This window comes from Symphalangus syndactylus, chromosome 19 (genome assembly GCF_028878055.3).
Source record: "Symphalangus syndactylus isolate Jambi chromosome 19, NHGRI_mSymSyn1-v2.1_pri, whole genome shotgun sequence".
In the NCBI taxonomy this organism is placed as follows: domain Eukaryota; kingdom Metazoa; phylum Chordata; class Mammalia; order Primates; family Hylobatidae; genus Symphalangus; species Symphalangus syndactylus.
In genome coordinates, this window is record NC_072434.2 from 50926469 (window position 1) to 50947499 (window position 21031).

At 40.2% G+C, this 21031-nt stretch overlaps 1 protein-coding gene across 6 annotated transcripts in view; it reads right to left on the reverse strand.

Moving 5' to 3' along the window:
• The window catches only part of PATJ (PATJ crumbs cell polarity complex component), a 425559-nt gene that overhangs the window by 366669 nt on the left and 37859 nt on the right, over nucleotides 1-21031 (reverse strand). For all 6 annotated transcript variants that reach the window (XM_055235148.2, XM_055235146.2, XM_063613334.1 and 3 more), the window contains exons 8-11: nucleotides 16759-16977; nucleotides 12977-13076; nucleotides 8555-8646; nucleotides 6715-6856 (exon numbers count right to left, since the gene is read on the reverse strand). In XM_055235148.2, the coding sequence (XP_055091123.1) occupies nucleotides 6715-6856; nucleotides 8555-8646; nucleotides 12977-13076; nucleotides 16759-16977 (553 nt within the window). The remainder of the gene's footprint in view (nucleotides 1-6714; nucleotides 6857-8554; nucleotides 8647-12976; nucleotides 13077-16758; nucleotides 16978-21031) is intronic.

Genomic DNA, 21031 nt, shown 5'->3' on the forward strand with positions numbered 1-21031 from the left:
GGAGACTTTAAAACCCCACTGTCAACATTAGACAGATCAACGAGACAGAAAGTTAACAAGGATATCCAGAACTTGAACTCAGCACTGCACCAAGCAGACCTAATAGACATCTACAGAACTCTCCACCCCAAATCAACAGAATATATATTCTTCTCAGCACCACATCTTATTCCAAAATTGACCACATAGTTGGAAGTAAAGCACTCCTCAGCAAATGTAAAAGAACAGAAATCACAACAAACTGTCTCTCAGACCACAGCGCAACTCAGGATTAAGAAACTCACTCAAAACTGCACAACTACATGGCAACTGAACAACCTGCTCCTGAATGATTACTGGGTAAATAATGAAATAAAGGCAGAAATAAAGATGTTCTTTGAAACCAATGAGAACAAATACACGATGTATCAGAATCTCTGGGACACATTTAAAACAGTGTGTAGAGGGAAATTTATAGCACTAAATGCTCACAAGAGAAAGCAGGAAAGATCTAAAATCTTTCCTAACATCACAATTAAATGAACTAGAGAAGCAAGAGCAAACACATTCAAAAGCTAGCAGAAGGCGAGAAATAACTAAGATCAGAGCAGAACTGAAGGAAACAGAGACATAAAAAACACTTCAAAAAATCAATGAATCCAGGAGCTGGTTTTTTGAAAAGATCAACAAAATGGATAGACTGCTAGCAAGACTAATAAAGAAGAAAAGAGAGAAGAATCAAATATACACAATACAAAATGATAAAGGGGATATCACCACCGATCCCACAGAAATACAAACTACCATCAGAGAATACTATAAACACCTCTGTGCAAATAAATTAGAAAACCTAGAAGAAATGGATAAATTCCTGGACACATAACACCCTCCCAAGACTAAACCAGGAAGAAGTTGAATCCCTGAATAGACCAATAACAGGTTCTGAAATTGAGGCAATAATTAATAGCCTACCAATCAAAAAAAGTCCAGGACCAGATGGATTCACAGCCGAATTCTACCAGAGGTACAAACAGGAGCTGGTACCATTCCTTCTGAAACTATTCCAATCAATAGAAAAAGAGGGAATCCTCCCTAATTCATTTTATGAGGCCAACATCATCCCAGTACCAAAGCCTGGCAGAGACACAACCAAAAAAGAGAATTTTAGACCAATATCCCTGATGAACATTGATGCAAAAATCCTCAGTAAAATACTGGCAAACCGAATTCAGCAGCACATCAAAAAGCTTATTCACCATGATCAAGCTGGCTTCATCCCTGGGATGCAAGGCTGTTTCTACATACGCAAATCAATAAATGTAATCCATCATATAAACAGAACCAAAGACAAAAACCACATGATTATCTCAATAGATGCAGAAAAGGCCTTTGACAAAATTCAACAGCCCTTCATGCTAAAAACTCTCAATAAACTAGGTATTCATGGGACGTATCTCAAAATACTAAGAGCTATTTATGACAAACCCACAGCCAATATCATACTGAATGGGCTTAAACTGGAAGCATTCCCTTTTAAAACTGGCACAAGACAGGGACGCCCTCTCTCACCACTCCTATTCAACATAGTGTTGGAAGTACTGGCCAGGGCAATCAGGCAGGAGAAAGAAATAAAGGGTATTCAATTAGGAAGAGAGGAAGTCAAACTGTCCCTGTTTGCAGATGACATGACTGTATATTTAGAAAACCCCATTGTCTCAGCCCAAAATTTCCTTAAGCTGATTAGCAACTTCAGCAAACTCTCAAGATACAAAATCAATGTACAAAAATCACAAGTATTTCTATACACCAATAACAGACAAACAGAGAGCCAAATCATGAGTGAACTCCCATTCACAATTGCTTCAAAGAGAATAAAATACCCAGGAATCCAACTTACAAGGGATGTGAAGGACCTCTTCAAGGAGAACTACAAACCACTGCTCAACAAAATAAAAGAGGACACAAACAAATGGAAGAACATTCCATGCTCATAGGTAGGAAGAATCAATATCATGAAAATAGCCATACTGCCCAAGGTAATTTATAGATTCAATGCCATCCCCATCAAGCTACCAATGACTTTCTTCACAGAGTTGGAAAAAACTACTTTAAAGTTCCTATGGAACCAAAAAAGAGCCCGCATGGCCAAGACAATCCTAAGTAAAAAGAACAAAGTCTGGAGGCATCATGCTACCTGACTTCAAACTATACTAAAAGGCTACAGTAACCAAAACAGCATGGTACTGGTACCAAAACAGAGATATAGACCAATGGAACAGAACAGAGCCCTGAGAAATAATACTACACATCTACAACCATCTGATCTTCAACAAACCTAACAAAAACAAGAAATGGGGAAAGGATTCCCTATTTAATAAATGGTGCTGGGAAAACTGGCTAGCCATATGTAGAAAGCTGAGACTGGATCCCTTCCTTACACCTTGTACAAAAATTAATTCAAGATGGATTAAAGACTTAAATGTTAGACCTAAAATTATAAAAACCCTAGAAGAAAACCTAGGCAATACCATTCAGGACACAGGCATGGGCAAGGACTTCATGACTAAAACACCAAAAGCAATGGCAACAAAAGCCAAAATAGACAAATGGGATCTAATTAAACTAAAGAGCTTCTGCACAACAAAAGAAACTACCATCAGAGTGAACAGGCAACCTACAGAATAGGAGAAAATTTTTGCAATCTATCCATCTGACAAAGGGCTAATATCCAGAATCTACAAAGAACTTAAATAAATTTACAAGAAAAATTCAAACAACCCCATCGAAAAGTGGGTGAAGGATATGAACAGACACTTCTCAAAAGAAGACATTTATGCAGCCAACAGACACATGAAAAAAATGTTCATCATCACTGGCCATCAGAGAAATGCAAATCAAAACCACAGTGAGATACCATCTCACACCAGTTAGAATGGTGATCATTAAAAAGTCAGGAAACAACAGGTGCTGGAGAGGATGTAGAGAAATAGAAATGCTTTTACTCTGTTGGTGGGAGTGTAAACTTGTTCAACCATTGTGGAAGACAGTGTGGAGATTCCTGAAGGATCTAGAACTAGAAATACCATTTGACCCAGCCATTCCATTACTAGGCATACACCCAAAGGATTATAAATCATTCTGCTATAAAGACACATGCACATGTATGTTTATTGCGGCACTATTCACAGTAGCAAAGACTTGGAACCAACCCAAATGTCCATCAATGATAGACTGGATTAAGAAAATGTGGCACATATACACCATGGAATACTATGCAGCCATAAAAAGGGATGAGTTCATGTCCTTTGTAGGGACATGGATGAAGCTGGAAACCATCATTCTGAGCAAACTATCACAAGGACAGAAAACCAAACAGTGCATGTTCTCACTCATAGGTGGGAACTGAACAATGAGAACACTTGGACACAGAGTGGGGAACGTCACACACTGGGGCCTGTTGTGGAGTGGGGGGATGGGGAGAGATAACATTAGGAGAAATACCTAATATAAATGACGAGTTAATGGGTGCAGCACACCAATATGGCACATGTATACATATGTAACAAACCTCCACTTTGTGCACATGTACCCTGGAACTTAAAGTATAATAAAAAAAATTTTTTTAAAAAAAGCTTCTGCATAGCAAAATAAGTGGTCAACACGGTAAACAGACAACCTACAGAATGGGAGAAAATATTTGCAAACTATGTCTCCAATGAATGACTAATATTCAGGTTCTAGAAGGAATTCACACAACTCAGTAAGAATAAAACAACCGATCATTAAAAAGTGGGCAAAAGACATGAACAGTCATTTCTCAAAAGTAGACATATAAGTAGCCAGCAAACTAACAATCCTGCAATTAAATCCACATTCAAACCACAATGAGATACCTATCAGTCAGAATGGCCATTATTAAAAAGTCAAAAAACAACTGATATTGGCAAGGATGTGGAGAAAAGAGAACACTTATACACTGTTGGTGGGGATGTAAATTAGTACAACTTCTGTCGATGTGGAAAACAGTATGGAGATCTCTTAAAGAACTAAAAATAGCACAACCATTTGACCCAGTAACTCCACCACTGGGTTTCTACCCAAAGGAAAAGTAATAGTTCTATCAAAAAGACACATGTACTTGTATGTTTATTTCAGCACAATTTGCAATAGCAAAGTCATGAAAGCAATCTAAGTGTCCATCAACAGATGATAGGATACAGAAAATGTGGTATATATACATCATGGACTATTATACAGGCATAAAAAGAAAGAAATTATGTTTTGTTTTCAGCAACATGAATGGTGCTGGAGGCCATTATTCTAAGTGAAATAACTCGGAAACAGGAAATTAAACACTCCATGTTCTCACTAAGCTAAACAATGGGTACACACTGACATGCCGAAGAAGATAATAAACACTAGGGATCCCAGGATGAAGGAGGCTGGTGGAGCGGGGGTGAGGGTTGAAAAATTACATATTCAGTATGATGTTCACTATTTGGGTTATGGGTATACTGGAAGACCAAACCCCAACACTATGCATATATATCCATGTAACAAACCTGCACATTTATCCCTTGAATCTATAAAAATAAAAAAAATTTTAATTAAAAAGACATATTTTTATAAATATTTATGTAAGCCACTTAAGGTCAATATGGCATTTGTGCCAGGCGCGGTGGCCCACGCCTGTAATCCGAGCACTTTGGGAGGCCAAGGCAGGTGGATCACAACGTTAGGAGCTCGAGTGGCCAACATAATCAAACCCCGTCTCTACTAAAAGTACAAAAAATTAGCCAGGCGTGGTGGCAGGCAGCGCCTGTAGTCCCAGCTGCTCGGGAGGCTGAGGCAGGAGAATCGCTTGAACCCAGGAGGCGGAGGTTGCAGTGAGCCAAGATCATGCCATTGCACTCCAGCCTGGGTGACGAGAGTGAAACTCCATCTCAAAAATAAATAAATAAATAAATAATTTTTAAAAAAATTTTTAATGGCATTTGTACAATTTGTACTATTTAGGCAATTTTTAATCTCATACATTGGATGCAGTTGGCAGGGCATCTGTCTTTCAGTAACAAAAGTTCTACTATCACATAAAAGAGAAAAAGTTCCGATTTAAATACAAATCACTACTGGCCGAAAGCAAAGGCTTCCAGGTGTATTGTATCTTCAGAGGAATATTTCCAGAAAAAAATGATCTTCGGTCATATTCTAATTGAAGTATTTCTTACTCCCTAGTTATTTAACTAGTCACTTTTTTTTTTTTTCTTTTAAGAGACAGGTCTCACTCTGTCACCCAGGCCGGCATGCAGTGGCAACTTTTTTGCACACTGAAGCCTCAAACTCCTAGGTTCAAGTGATCCTCCTGCCTGAGCCTCCTGAGTAGCTGGGCCTACAGGTGGGTGCCACCAGGCCTGGCTAATGTTTAATTTTTTGTAGAGAAGGGGTCTCCCTATGTTGGCCAGTCTGATCCTAAATTCCTGGCCTCAAGCGATTCTCCTGCCTCGGCCTCCAGAAGTGCTGGAATTACAGGCCTGAGCCACCAAGCATGGCTAGAATTACTGCACCCAGTAAGTCACTCATTCTAAATTGAATATGTGTTTCCATGATTATCAGCTTTTGTTCATCTATATGTTTATAAGTTGATAATTAAAAACTGGCATGCAGCCGGGCACTGTGGTTCACACCTGTAGTCCCAACACTTTAAGAGGCCAAGGCAGGTGGATCACTTGAGCCCAGGAGTTCGAGACTAGCATGGGCAACACAGGAAAGACCCCATCTCTACAAAAAAAATAAAAGTAAATTATTTGGGTATGGTCGTGCTCGCCCATGGTCCCAGCTACTCAGGAGGCTGAGGTAGGAGGATAACTTGAGCCTAGGAAATAAGGCTGCAGTGAGCCATGAACGTGCCACTGCACTCCAGCCTGGGCAACAAAGTGAGACCTGTCTAAAAAAACATAAAATACAAATACATGTTTTATTTTCTCTCAGTATACTTCAAAAAGTAAATCAAGAGGCAGATTAGAATAAAATATATTGTTAAAAGTAATAGGAAACCTGGCTGGGTGCGGTGGCTCACACCTGTAATTACAGCACGTTGGAAGATCAAGGCAGGCAGACCACCTGAGGTCAGGAGCTTGAGACCAGCCTTACCAACACGGTGAAACCCTGTCTCTACTAAAAATACAAATAGAATTAGCCATGTGTGGTGGCACATGCCTGTAGTCCCAGCTACTTGGGAGGCTGAGGCATGAGAATCACTTGAACCCAGGAGGCAGAGGTTGCAGTAAGCCAAGATCATGCCACTGCACTCCAGCCTGGGCAAGACAGTAAGACTGTCTCAAAAAAAAAAAAGAATAGGAAACCTGAAGTCTGCAAAATGTCAAAGCATTAGACAAATGAGATTCCTCCAACAAAAGGTGTCAAAGCTTTATTATTCAAACATACGTAATCAATGAAATTTGAAAGCTTTTAGAAAAAATGATTTTCAACTCCATTTAGAGATACTCTCAGAGCTTAGTGCATGCATGTCAAGGTGCACATCCTACCATTCTGACTGACATAGTAAACAAAGAAAACACCTCTTCAATGAACAAATGAGCTGACTCATTTCTCCAACAGTGCATTACACAAGGTGGGACAACATTTCCTGCTGAGACGCATGGAGCAACTTCCATAATTGAACTACTCTTCCAAATGTAAACTACTTGAGGGATAGAGGGGTGGCAAATTAATCACCTCTGTCTGAAGGTGGTTCAAGTGGAGAAGTAGATGAGGATGTCTTCTTTCGAACTAGGGTTAGGTGTACCACCTGCCCTGCATTTCGTAATACTTCAACAACATCATGGTTGGCAAAACCCTGAATGTTCACGCCATCGACCTAAAACACCAAGAGAAACATTAAACAGAGGTTTCAAGTTAGCTACTATTTTTAGCTCTGGCAACACTGAATAAAATGAGGCAATTTCTTTCATTCCAAAAATAAATTATTTAGGCCGAGTGTGGTGGCTCGCGCCTGTAATCCCAGCACTTTGGTAGGCCAAGGTGGGTGGATCACCTGAGGTCAGGAGTTCGAGACCAGAGTGGCCAACATGGTGAAACCCCATCTCTACTAAACATACAAAAATTAGCCAGGTGTGGTGGCAGGCACCTGTAGACCCAGCTACTCGGGAGGCTAAGGCAGGAGAATCGCTTGAACCTGGGAAGCAGTGGTTGGAGTGAGCCAAGATTGTGCCATTGCACTCCAGCCTGGGCGACAGAGCAAGATGAAGCAAGGACGGAAGGAGGGAAGGAAAGAGGGAAGGAAGGAAGGAAGGAAGGAAGGAAGGAAGGAAGGAAGGAGAAGGAGAAGGAGAAGGAGGAGAAGGAGGGAAGAGGGGAAGGGGGGAAAGAAAGGGGAAGAAAATAAGAAAGAAAGAGAAGAAAGAAAAAGAGAAAGAAAGAGAAAGAAAGAAAGAAAGAAAGAGAGAGAAAAGAAAGAAAATGTAGACCTTAGGATATATTTTTGAACAAGGATGTAAAACTAGTAAAACATGCTGAGAAACTTCCTCACACACTAGAAAGCAAATTCAAATTTGTCACTTAACTAATAGCCTGAGAGATATAAAGGACTTTAATCTCTGAGGCAATTCAAAATTCAAAATGCCATAAAAGATGGCCAGTTATTACACAAGATGTATTAATAGAAGCCATTATTATCAAAACTGAAGAGGTCATCTAATACTTCATCCCTCTATTCATATCACCACATGATATTTTCAAGAAACACACCGATCTCCCTCCAACAGGTCTTCTAGCTTTCTGAAAAAGTGTGAGCAAGAACAGTATTCTTAATCTGTGTCAAGCCCAATTCCTGAAGTCTATCAGAACCAATAGGCTTCCTCTCTCAATCTTCTTTGAGCTAGCTATAAGTATTTCAACTTTCCCCATAAGGCTTTTAAAGCCAAGAGTCATGAAATGTGCTTTCTTAGATAGATTTGAAGGACAAGGATTCAAATCACATACCACCCAGCATTTGTTTCTATGTTAAGCAATGTGTGTGTATACATATGTATAGACATTAATATAACTGTATATATAAATTGAACTAATTTCTACTAAATGGGGGAAAGACCAGTTTTAATTGATAAAAGGTAATTATTATATTCTTAAATATGTAAAATACCTCAATTTTAGTTGTACTCATAATTATTGTTAACAGAAAAACTACTTTCACAAAAAGATAAAAAGAGCTGGTTAATGGCCTATTAATTATAGATAAAATGGGTGAGTTTAAAGAACACAGTGTGGTCCTCGCAGGGTTTTCTAGGATAATGCTACAACATCTTTTAAACATATATGTATAGAAAAAATATATTTTTTTACCAATATGTTTAGTGAATCCTTTCTTCACTGACAGTGAAAAAAATTTAATGTAGGAAGAAGAGTCCAAAATAATGAGATTTCACTGTATAACAAACTTAATTTTTTAAAAAACCTTATAAAGCTATATTAAGCTATTCCCCCTCACATGTATTATAATAATGATGAACCTTTTTTTCAACTAGAATCAAACCTAAAACAGAGGTTAGTTACTTACAGCAACTATTTTGTCATTCACTTGAATGTGGCCATTGTGGTACGCTGCACTCCCAGGTATTATACTTTTCACATAAATCCCTGACGCTTCCCCTTAAGGTGCACAGATATACAGAAAAAGGAAGAAAATTCTAATTAGGCCTTGATTGCAAAATTTGTATCAAGAGGTTAATTAGCTAACGGGGTTGACTGGAGGTTTGATAAATACTATTTTGAACACAAGCAGAGAAATTGATGGATTATTTCAAACTGTCACCATCTCAAGTGACCCGAATTTGAAATGATTTGACTGATGACTACTTTTCTGGAAAAATAATCAGTAATGGAACCCTGATGAAATGTACTCTAATTTAAGCTGGAATTCAGGAGAGCCCAGAGTAAGTCTGACTCTCTCTCAGTCTGTCTCTTATTACTGATGTGGCATAAAACTTCATTTTTTTTTTTACCATCACTATGACAAGAGTCTCCTAGGTCTTCCTGCCTATATTTAGATCACTGCTCATGTTAGCTTCACAGACACAGAAATAAGAAAACTATATATGATCCTTTTGTTTGTTTGTTTTTGAGACGGAGTTTTGCTCTTGTCGCTCACGCTGGAGTGCAATGGCATGATCTCAGCTCACTGCAACCTCCACCTCCAGAGTTCAAGCAATTCTCCTGCCTCCTGAGCAGCTGGAATTACAGGCGCCCACCACCACACCCAGATAATTTTGGAATTTAGTAGAGATGGGGTTTCGCCATGTTGGTCAGGCTGGTCTCGAACTCCTGACCTCAGGTGATCCACCCACCTCGGCCTCCCAAAGCACTGAGATTACAGGTGTGAGTCACCATGCCTGGCCCAGAAAAGTACATACGGTCTTAACAACAACAACAAAAAATTAGTATGAGCTCAGCAACATGAAATAATCTTTATATATTATAAAATAAAACATTGAAACAGACAAATGGCTATAAAAAATTTATAAATTTAAAACTTTAATTTTAAAGAATGCCTTCCCATGGGCAGGGACAGGAAGGGAAATTGGAAAATAAAACACAATAGATCTGCATGATTTTACATTTTTATTTCCAAATAAACTCAAAACATTGTTTGTAGGCCAGGTGTAGTTGTTCACAATTGTAATCCCAGCACTTTGGGAGGCTGAGGCGGGAGGATCACCTGAGCCCAGGACTTTGAGGCCAGCCTGGGTGACAGAGTGGGATGTCATCTCTACAAAAAATTTAAAAATTAGCTAGGTATAATGGTGCATGCCTGTAATTCCAGCTACTCTGGAGGCTGAGGCATGAGAATCACCTGAGCCCAGGAGCTTAAGGCATGTCTCTTAAAAAAAAAAAAAAAAAAGTCTGGGCACAGTGGCTCACGCCTGTAATCCCAGCACTTTGGGAGGCTGAGGCAGACAGATCACTTGAGGTCAGGAGTTCAAGACCAGCCTGGCCAACCGGCCGGGCGCGGTGGCTCACGCTTGTAATCCCAGCACTTTGGGAGGCCAAGGCAGGCGGATCACGAGATCAGGAAATTGAGACCACAGTGAAACCCTGTCTCTACTAAAAATACAAAAAAATTAGCCGGGCGTGGTGGCGGGCGCCTGTAGTACCAGCTACTCGGAGAGGCTGAGGCAGGAGAATGGCGTGAACCCGGGAGGGGGAGCTTGCAGTGAGCCGAGATCGCGCCACTGCACTCCAGCCTGGGTAACAGAGCGAGACTCCGTCTCAAAAACAAAAACAAAAAACGACCAGCCTGGCCAATATGGCAATACCCTGTTTCTACTAAAATACAAAAATTAGTTGGGCGTGATGGTACACGTCTAATCCCAGCTACTTGGGAGGCTGAGGCAGGAGAATCACTTGAACCTGGAAGGTGGAGGATGTAGTGAGCCGAGATTGTGCCACTGCACTCCAGCCTAGGCAACAGAGTGAGATTCCGTCTCAAAAAAAAAAATTGTAGAAGAAAAATAAACATAAATCACTTCCTATTGGCAACAAAATAATATACAAATTTCATAGAATCACATTCAAGGCCCTCCATAATCTGCCCAAATTTATTTTTTGACTTCAATTTCCACTACAACTTTCTAAGAAAATAAAAGTCCGGACACACCAGGCTCTTTTTTTTTTTTTTTCAAACAGGGTCTGGCTCTGTTGCCCAGGTTGCAGGTTGGTGTGCAGTGGCACAATCACGGCTCACTGCAGCCTCTGCGTCCCCAGCTCAAGCGATCCCACCTCAGCCTCCCGAGTAGCTGGGGCTACAATTTTTTTTTTATTTTTTGTAGAGACAGGGTTTCACCATGTTGCCCAAGCTGGTCTTGAACTCCTGGGCTCAAGTGAGCCATCAGCCTCAGCCTCCCAAAGTGCTGGGATTACAGGCATGAGCCACCAAGCCCAGTCCACGGCACGCACTTGACATTTCCCCAAAACATCTAGCATTTTCATGATTTTACTTTTCTAGTTTCTTTCTTTTGGTAAACTTTGACCTACTGAAACCCTTCTTTTCCATTTATAGCTCAAATGCCGCCTTCTTTGTCAATTCTCCATTTCCCTCTGACAAACTGAGTATGTCATCTGCCATACCGTGATAGTTTGCTTGTACAGTGGGCCCTGCATATCTGCGGATTTCACATCTACAGAATGTGAACCGGATGTGGTGATGCGCACCCATAGTCCCAGCTACTGGGGAGTCTGTGGCACAAGAGTCACTTGAACCCGGGAGGCGGAGGTTGCAGTGAGCCAAGATCGTGCCACTGCACTCCAGCTCTGGGCGACAGAGCGAGACTCCATCTCAGAAAAGAAAAAAATGATAATAATAGTTTTTAAAAAAGAACTAAGTGTTTCTTATATGTTTGTCTCCCTGAACAGACTTTTCTTATTCATTTTTCTACCCTCTCCAGAACTGCTCAAAAGTCCAATGAATAGAATAAAGCAAAAATGATTTTCAAAGACTACTTGTTAAAAAGCACGTTGAGTTGTGTTTGGATTTACGTGCTCCCTGCCACCCCTAATTACCCAGTCCAAAAAACTTTTGAGGGTAAAGAAGTAAAATGGGCCAGGCACAGTGGCTCATGCCTGTAATCCCAACACTTGGGGAGGCCAAGGCAGGCAGATCACCTGAGGTCAGGAGTTTGAGGCCACCCTGGCCAACATAGTGAACCCCTGTCTCTGCTAAAAATACAAAAATTATCCGGGCGTGGTGGTGTATGCCTGTACTTCCAGCTACCCAAAGGCTGGGGTAGGAGAATCTCTTGAACCTGGGAGGCAGAGGTTGCAGTGAGCCAAGATTGCGCCACTGCACTCCAGCCTGGGCGACAGAGCGAGACTCATCTAAAAAAAAAAAAAACAAAAACAAACAAAGGAAAAAAAGAAGTAAAATAGTAAAATGATACTTTCCTTTATCCAGTAATATAAACATTAAATTTTCTCAATGTTCTACCAGTCATTCACTTTCACTTAGGAATGAAACCGTAAGTTTAGGGACTAATGATTCCTCTAACCAGACTTAACATATTAAAAACTACTTGATGTGGTTTTTTGTAACATTATTATACAATCCACAGTGAGCTCTTTTGAATGTCATTAAATTCTGAACCTAAATAAAGGTGGCACTTAGAATCTAAAGGTTTGAAAAAAGATAGTTCATTAGGCTAAAATAGCACAAGGTGGTCTGACATGAATTTCATTCAGGACTTTGAATACATTAGCACTCTTAATCCTTCCACCTGCTGTAAGGATGCAAAATAACAATGTTTTTTTTAAGGAAATGAACTCTGTAATCTTGCTATTAAAAAAAACTAGAACATTTTATAACTCTGAATTTTCATATTATTAGCAAATATTTGTGGAAAGGTTTATTTTTTCTTACCCTAATAATTCTCTTATAATAAAGGAATAAATCTTATAGTGAAAGTTACCAAAGCTTTGCAGATAGGATTTGAGAGAGTTTTAGTCAGGGATACTTGAATTGTGTATTTATTCTCATAGTTTATTCCTTTCACATGAAAAGAAAACAGTTCTAATGAAAATGCTTGTTTCAACTTTTTTTTAGTGATAAAACATAATAGTCATACTTCGGGAACATTTACAATACGAAATATATACAGTAATCGATTTACTTGTCACAAATCTAATCTATCATAATATGTTAACAATATTCATAATATAGCTATTTTACAAACAAGAGAAGGTACAATTCAAATATTATACACTGAGCTGGCCAATTATATTCCTTTGTTAATGGATATCAAGCCAGCTATAAAACTATTGAGATAAAAATGTGATTCTGTAATCACTGAGAAGTGACTGCTTGCTAGTATAGACTCATGGTTTTATTGTTCAAGATTTAAATTAAAATCTGCAAGTATTTAATTTTACTATCTAGAAACCTTAACATCCTTTACAATTTCCAAATATAAAATAGAAATGATTCATTTACCTGTATGAGATGTTCCAACATAGCCAACAATTCTAATTCCAAGACTCTGCCCATCTTTTTTCACAAGCTCAACATTATAAGTTTCAAAAAGAGAACTGTCCTAAAAGGAAAAAACAAATTTAATTATGCATGCTTAGTGGCATACCTGTGTGTACATAGTCAATCTGCGCAAGGTTTGTCAAGTATTTTCTTAGCACCTATGGTAGGCAGAATTTTAAGATGGTCCCATGACCTTCAATTTCTGGTGCTACTCCCATATTGATGCCATATTACATGGCAAAACGGAGATTATCCAAGTGGGCCTAATCTCATCACTGGAGTCCTTTAAAGGCAGAGTTTTCTCCTGCTGGTAGCAGAAAGGGAAATGAAAAAGATCTGAATCATTAAGGACTCAACTTGCGGTTTGAAGATGGAGGGAGTCACGTGACAAGGAATGGAGGGGACCTTAAGGAGCCGAAAAAGGTCTCTGGCATAAAAAGGGACCTCAGTCCTACAGTCGCAAGGAACAAGAATCTGCCAACAATCTGAATGAGACTGGGTATGGACTGTCCCCAGGGCATTCAGAAAAGAGCCCAGCCAGGCCCACACCTTGATTTTGGCCTTTGTAAGAAGCTAAGCAGAGGCCAGGTGCAGTGGCTCACACCTCTAATCCCAGCACTTTGGGAGGCTCAGGTGGGTGGATCACCTGAGGTCAGGAGTTGGAGACCAGCCTGGCCAGCATGGTGAAACCCCATCTCTACTAAAAATACAAATATTAGCCAGGCGTGGTGGCACATGCCTGTAACCCCAGCTACTCCGGAGGCTGATACAGGAGAATCGCTTGAACCCAGAAGGCAGAGGTTGCAGTGAGCCGAGATCATGCCACTGCGCTCCGGCCTCGGCAACAGAGCAAGACTCTGACTCAAAAAAAAAAAAAAAAGAAGAAGAAGAAGCAGCTAAGCAGAGAGCCCAGCCAAGCCCACCCTGAATTCTGACCTACAGAACTGTGAACTAACTATGAACTAACAAAGGATATTGTTTTAAACCAGTAAGTTTGTTATACAACAACAGAAAGCTAATATAACCACTTAGAAAAAAGGCTATATTTGTATCTGAAAGAACTATGAACATAAAGAAAAATTTAGAAACAAAACGTAACACTAATTATTGTTCAGTAATATAAAAATATCGACCTAAAACTTATTTTATTTTCTCCTTCTTCTTTGTTTTTTTTTTTTTTTTTCAGAGACAGGATCTTGCTCTGTCACCCAGGCAGGAGTGCAATGGAGCAATCACAGCTTATTGCAACCTCAAACTCCTGGCCTCAAGCCATCCTCTCCCTTCAGCCTCCCAAGTAGCTGGGACTACAGGTGTGAGCTACTGCATCTGGCCCTAAGACTTACTTTCAATACTTGTCTTTTAAACATTTCTGTAAAGGAGTAATGTGTCTAAATACATAATACTTTGCTTTTAATTCAAAACATTAACATGAGAAAGCAAATAATTGAATGGATCAAGTTTCCAGTTATCACATATCCACATTTGTCTCTCACTACAAAGTAGAAGGCTCCAGGGAACTAGAGTAACGGAGGAAAAAGAAAATGTAACCACAATTGGAGAAACTTTTTTTTTTTTTTTTGAGACATAGTCTCACTCTGTCACCTAGGCTGGAGTGCAGTGGCAGGATCTCAGCTCACTGCAACCTCCACCTCCCAGGTTCAAGTGATTCTCCTGCCTCAGCCTCCTGAGTAGCTGGGATTACAAGCGTGTGCCACCACTCCTGGCTAACCTTTGTATTTTTAGTAGAGTCAGGTTTCACCATGTTGGCCAGGCTGGTCTCGAACTCCTGGCCTCATGTGGTCCACCCACCTCAGCCTCCCAAAGTGCTGGGATTACAGGCATGAGCCACTAAGCCCGGCTGGAGAAACTTTTTTTTTTTTTTTTTTTTGAGACAGAGTCTCGCTCTGTCGCCCAGGCTGGAGTGCAGTGGCGCAGTCTCGGCTCACTGCAAGCTCCGCCTCCCGGGTTCACGCCATTCTCCTGCCTCAGCCTCTCCGAGTAGCTGGGACTACAGGCGCTCACCACCACGCCCGGCTAATTTTTTTTTTTTTGTATTTGTAGTAGAGACGGGGTTTCACCGTGGTCTCGATCTCCTGACCTTGTGATCCGCCCGCCTCGGCCTCCCAAAGTGCTGGGATTATAAGCGTGAGCCACCGCGCCCGGCCCTGGAAAAACTTTTTAAAGGTTCTGATATTTCAAATAGAAAACTTCCACTCATACAGTTCCAAGTAGAGAAAGGCAACAACTTCCTAGAAGACACAGAATGCCATCTCAGGTGATGATAATGAGTGGCCTTCCACCCTTTTCCACCATAATCATTTCTCTTTCCTTTTGTTTTTGTTTCGGTTTTTTTTTTTTTTTTGTCTGTTTGTTTTGTTTTTGTGTGTGTGTGTGTTTTTTTTTTTTTTTTTAACAGAGTCTTGCCCTGTTGCCCAGGCTGGAGTGCAGTGGTGCAATCTCAGCTCACTGCAACCTCTGCCTCCTCGGTTGATGTGATTCTCCAGCCTCAGCCTCCTGAGTAGCTGGGACTACAGGTGTGTGCCTGCGCCACATCTGGCTAATTTTTGTATTTTTAGTAGAGATTGGGTTTTGCCTTCTTGGCCAGGCTGGTCTTGAACTCCTGACCTCAGGTGATCCACCCACCTTGGCCTCCCAAAGTGCTGGGATTAGAGGTGTAAGCCACCACATCCGGCCCATTTCTCTTTTCTTTCCTCTTCCTCCTGGACCCTCCCTTCAAAACCTATTTCTGGTCAGGCATGGTGGCTCATGCCTGTAATCCCAGCACTTTGGGAGACCGAGGTGGGCGGATCACCTGAGGTCGGGAGTTCAAGACCAGCCTGACCAACATGGAGAAACTCCATCGCTACTAAAAATACAAAATTAGCCAGGCGTGGTGGTGCATGCCTGTAATCCCAGCTATCTGGGAGGCTGAGGCAGGAGAATCACTTGCATCTGGGAGGCGGAGGTTGCAGTGAGCCGAGATAGTGCCACTGCACTCCAGCCTGGGCAACAAGAGCGAAACTCCATCTCAAAAACAAAACAAAACAAAACAAACAAACAAAAAACCTATTTCTTTGCTTTTACTTTATTATGTCTTCATTAAAAGCCCGTGTTGAGATAGTGGTAAGGAGTTTGGAATAGACCAGAAAGATGTGAATTCAAATTCCAGTTTTGCAACTTACTCCCTATAAGGTCTTTAACATGATGTTTGACTTTATTTTCCTCATCTATTAAATGTAAAATAAGGCCTATCTGGCAGAATTACTGTGAAGATTTCAGAGGACCTGAACAATTCCAGGTGCTTGATAATTAAAAATAATAACTATTATTATTATTACATAATTAAAATAATTAGCATAATAAATATTATTGATATCCATTCCCTTTAACCAGTCTGTGGCTACCAGTGATAATTCTCACACATCGGCCAGTGTTTGTACAGTTTTCCTTCTACCACCTGGACGTCTCCTCATCAGCCCAATGAAATAGACAAGGCAAGTATTATTATTCTTCAATTTATAAATAAGTCACTGACGCTCAGGGAGGCTGAATGACTTAACCCTGAGAAACAGTGAAACAGAAAACCAACATGTCTAATGTCTCCAAATGAGTTTTTTTTTTTCCTGTTTCACTAGTGAGCATGCAACTCACACCAATGTGGTGCTTCAAGTTGAAAGAATTTATCTTACAGTGTGTCACACCCAGGCTTTGGTTTAAAATGAAAGAATGATATGTATACTCACAGAACCAGGGCCCTTGCTGGCTACAGTAGGCAGGGCAACAGGTAAGGCTGCAGGGGCAGGAGGGGTGACTGAAATGTCACCAGCTGGATCTCTAGCAACGAGCATCCTGACTGAATTCCCACAGTTCCTTAGAACTTGTGCAACTTGCTCACTGGTCATTCCCTGCACGTTTGTACCACCAATCTTCAAGATGTGGTCCCCTGTCTGGAGTCTTCCATCCTTCAATCCAAGAAAAAGACAAAATTATTTTGAGAAATCAATGCTGTAACTTCACTGGTTAATAACAATTCATCAGACTTTCAGCTCCGGCAAAATGGCTGACAAAGAAGCCACCTAAAATGTTGAATAAAATGGAATACTGTTAATAACTGGCTGAAAGGGCGAGAGTAAAGGAATTTCATGTAGAACACAAAGGAATGGCTCAAAATGAGAAAAGTAATCAGTATTCTAAAAAAGGCCTTTGCTTGAGGGTATAAGCTCATGCCTAATGGCCTAGAGTTGGGTGTTAATGGCCATGTGTGCAAGGAAGAGGACAGAAAGGCCAGGGCCTCAAGAAGGAAAGGTCAGAACAGAAGCCTCCAGCATAAAGCTGGGAACTTCAAAACCAACATCCTCAGTGACATGTTTGAGGAATAGAAAGATGCCAGTGCGGCTACAAGAAAATGAGGAAAAACAAGAGTAGTCTAAGAGATGGGAGAGCTAATGGAGTCAGACAGTATAGGGCATCTTCTTTGCATGACTGGGAAGAGAAGGCATCGAGCAGAGTTTTGAAACAGAGGAGTGACATTACCTGACTGACTTTAACAACATAATTCAAGCTTCTGTACTTAAAATAAACTACAGAAGAGGAAACGATAGAAACAAAGATACCAGTTGGGAGGCCTTAGCAATAATCCACAATAGCTTGGGTGTGGTTCGCAGTTGGAGTGTTCAGAAGTGAAATTCTAGATAGATAGATAGATAGATAGATAGTTTTTTGTTTTGTTTTGAGTCAGAATCTCGCTCTGTCGCCCAGGCTGGAGTGCAATGGCGCGATCTTGGCTCACTGCAACCTCCGCCTCCCAGGTTCAAGCAATTCTCCTGCCTCAGCCTCCTGCGTAGCTGGGATTACAGGTGGGCACTACCATGCTCGGCTAATTTTTGTATTTTTAGTAGAGACGGGGTTTCACCACGTCAGGCTGATCTCAAACTCCTGACCTTTTGATCCACCTGCCTTGGCCTCTCAAAGTGCTGGGATTACAGGCATGAGCCACTGCGCCCGGCCAAGATATATTTTTTAATAAACTGTCAATAGGATCTGCAGATAGCTTCTATATGGGCTGTGAGTGAGGAAAAGGAGTCAAAACTCCAAGTTTTTAGCCTGAGCAACTAGAAAGACAGAGTTGCCATGAACTGAGATGAAGACTACAGAGGTACAGATGGGTGAGGTGGAAATCAGGAGATCAGTTTCAGAGCTGTTGTCTTAGATACCTATTAGACATTCAAGTGGAGGTAACAGGTATACAGCCAGATACACAAATCTGAAGTTCAGTAGAGAAATCCAGACTATGCATTTAAATTTGGGAGCTGGGGAGAGGTAAAACAAACAAAAAAACAAACAACACCTTGCAGGTCATTAGCACATAGGAGGTATTTATAGTCATGATTATGCCAGCACAGTGGCTCACACCTGTAATCCCAGCACTTTGGGAGGCTAAGGTGGGTGGATCACTTGAGGCCAGGAGTTCAAGACCAGCCTGGCCAACATGGAGAAACTCCGTCTCTACTAAAAATACAAAAATTAGCCAGGTGTGATGGCGCACGCCTGTAATCTCAACTACTCGGGAGGCTGAGGCATGCAAATCACTTGAACCTGGGAGGCAGAGGTTGCAGTGAGCAAAGATCACGCCATTGCACTCCAGCTTGGGTGACACAGCAAGACTCTATCTCATAAAAATAAAATAAATAAATAAACAAGTCAAGATTCCAGATGAGTTGAAAGAAAAGATACATAATGTTATATTTCTTAAGCTAGGTGGTATGTATTATACACTAGTAATTATTGTTTTGTTTTGTTGAGATAGAGACCCACTCTGTTGCCCAAGTTGGTCTTGCAAATAATTATTGTTTTAATTATCATTTAAAAGTGTACAGATATTATATACGTTCTTTTATATGTATGTATATTTCATACACAGAAGGTAAATAATAATTTATCAAAATGAGTATCTGTTCAAAGTGTTCATCATTTCCCTTCTTTGAGAAATTTTTGAAAGCTAATTTTTACAAAATTTTTCCTAAATTTGCTTAGTCAAAAATTCTGAATTCACTTTATTATAGTGTATTAAAGATACCACAATGTTAACACAGCTGGCTTTATTTAAACTTATACATGCAGAGCACCTTACAGGTTCAAAATCACTTTCATGTACCATCTCACTTAGAGAACGACAACTTTCAAATGAAAAAATTGAGATACAAAAAGTTTGACTGACTTGACCAAGGTCACAAAGCTGATAAAAAGGTTGAACCAAAGCTGAATCCAAGTTGCTCACTGACGACTATTCTCATTCAGTTATTTGCCTTATATTTCAGTATCTCCAGAGTAACATTACTGCAGCAAGTCAATCTCCTACATGCAAAGGCTGCTAGTAGATAGTAAATTTACTGCTTTCCTATTCTCCAAGAAACTGCCTATAACTCTCAAAAAGTTTGAATGAAATGAAGATAAAAAATAGATATCCTGCAACATGGAGAGAAAGCTTGAGAACAGAGCAATGGCTATTGGGTTAATCCGGTTCTGAGCTTCAAATTCCTAGTTCCAGGTGGCACCACTGCAAGCTAAAGATGACATTCTGAAGAAAGAAGTTTTTTAAAAAACCCTTAGACTGAAAAGTCTATTCTCCATCCTTCCTTTTCTCCAATTTTACAGGAACCTAAATGAAGGAATGCTTTAGCTTGAAATAATGCGTACAAAGCTCTGTGCTTTGTTGTAAATGCTGCAGAAGCCACTAGAAGGGACTGGAAGTGGAGAGAAGTGGTGCAGCAGAAATGCAATTTAATTCAGAAACATCTGGAAAGAGTAAGAAAACAGAAACAGATGCAAGGAGGACATTGTTATGAAAAAAAGGAATGAAGAATTGCTGGATTTCTACTTTAATAGTGATAATCTGATATTCTGTTTTCATCCATGCAACAGACTTGAAACAAAATAAGCAACTACTTAAGAGAAAGTCAGTGGTCCTGATGAAAAGTAAGGGTAAAGTTGCCTCTGTAAATCAAACTATTCTTCAACAGAATTATGCACTGATCAAAAAATTTAAAAATATATATGTCTAATAAGTGTTTTCATACTTGGCTTGGCCAAAGAAGGGCATTTTATCATAAAGTATATTTTTAGTCACTTCCTAGGCATTATTTTTCTCCTATTTTACCTCAACTCTTAATTTAATATGATGTCGATAATTTGCATCTGTCACTGAAAGTCAAACATTTTCTTCCTACAGAAAAGCAGGTGTTCTAAAGAATTCATAAGTACAAAAATAGTCATTAGATTGATAGGAAGACACCAAAATGACAGCTACCTTGTCTAAGTCCAGCAGCCCCAGTCTGCATTTTATTGATATTTTCTGATCAACATTCTCCTTCCATAACCTGTCTTCTGTGTGAGGAAACTAAAAGGCATAAAGTCCCTTTTGTTCTTTAACAGAAATCATCAATCAATGAAAACCAATAAATAGCTATGCCAAGATTCAAGTACGTAGCATGCTAATCAAACATTCACATATAAAAGTTTTATTAATCCATAGATTCTTTCAAAAGAGAAAAAAATTATGCATAATGGCAAAGATAGTGTGAAAGGCAGAAAAATTAAAACAGCTGAAGCAATAGGGTATCACATACTTACAGTGAATGTACACCTGTAATCCCAGCACTTTGGGAGGCCGAGGCGGGCAGATCACCTGAGGTCAGGAGTTTTCATTTTTGTTTTTGTTTGAGACGGAGTCTCACTCTGTCGCCAGACCAGCCTGGCCAACATGGTGAAACACATATCTACTAAAAACACAAAAATTAGCTGGGCATGGTGGTGTGCGCCTATGAACCCAGCTACATGGGAGGCTGAGGCACAAGACTTGAACCTGGGAGGTGGAGGATGCAGTGAGCCAAAATCATACCACTGCACTCCAGCCTGAGCAATAGATCAAGACCCTGTCTCAGAAAAAAAAAAAAAAAGTAGCAACTTTGGGCTAAAAAAAAACTCACATTACTTTGCATTTTAACTTCTCTGATATGC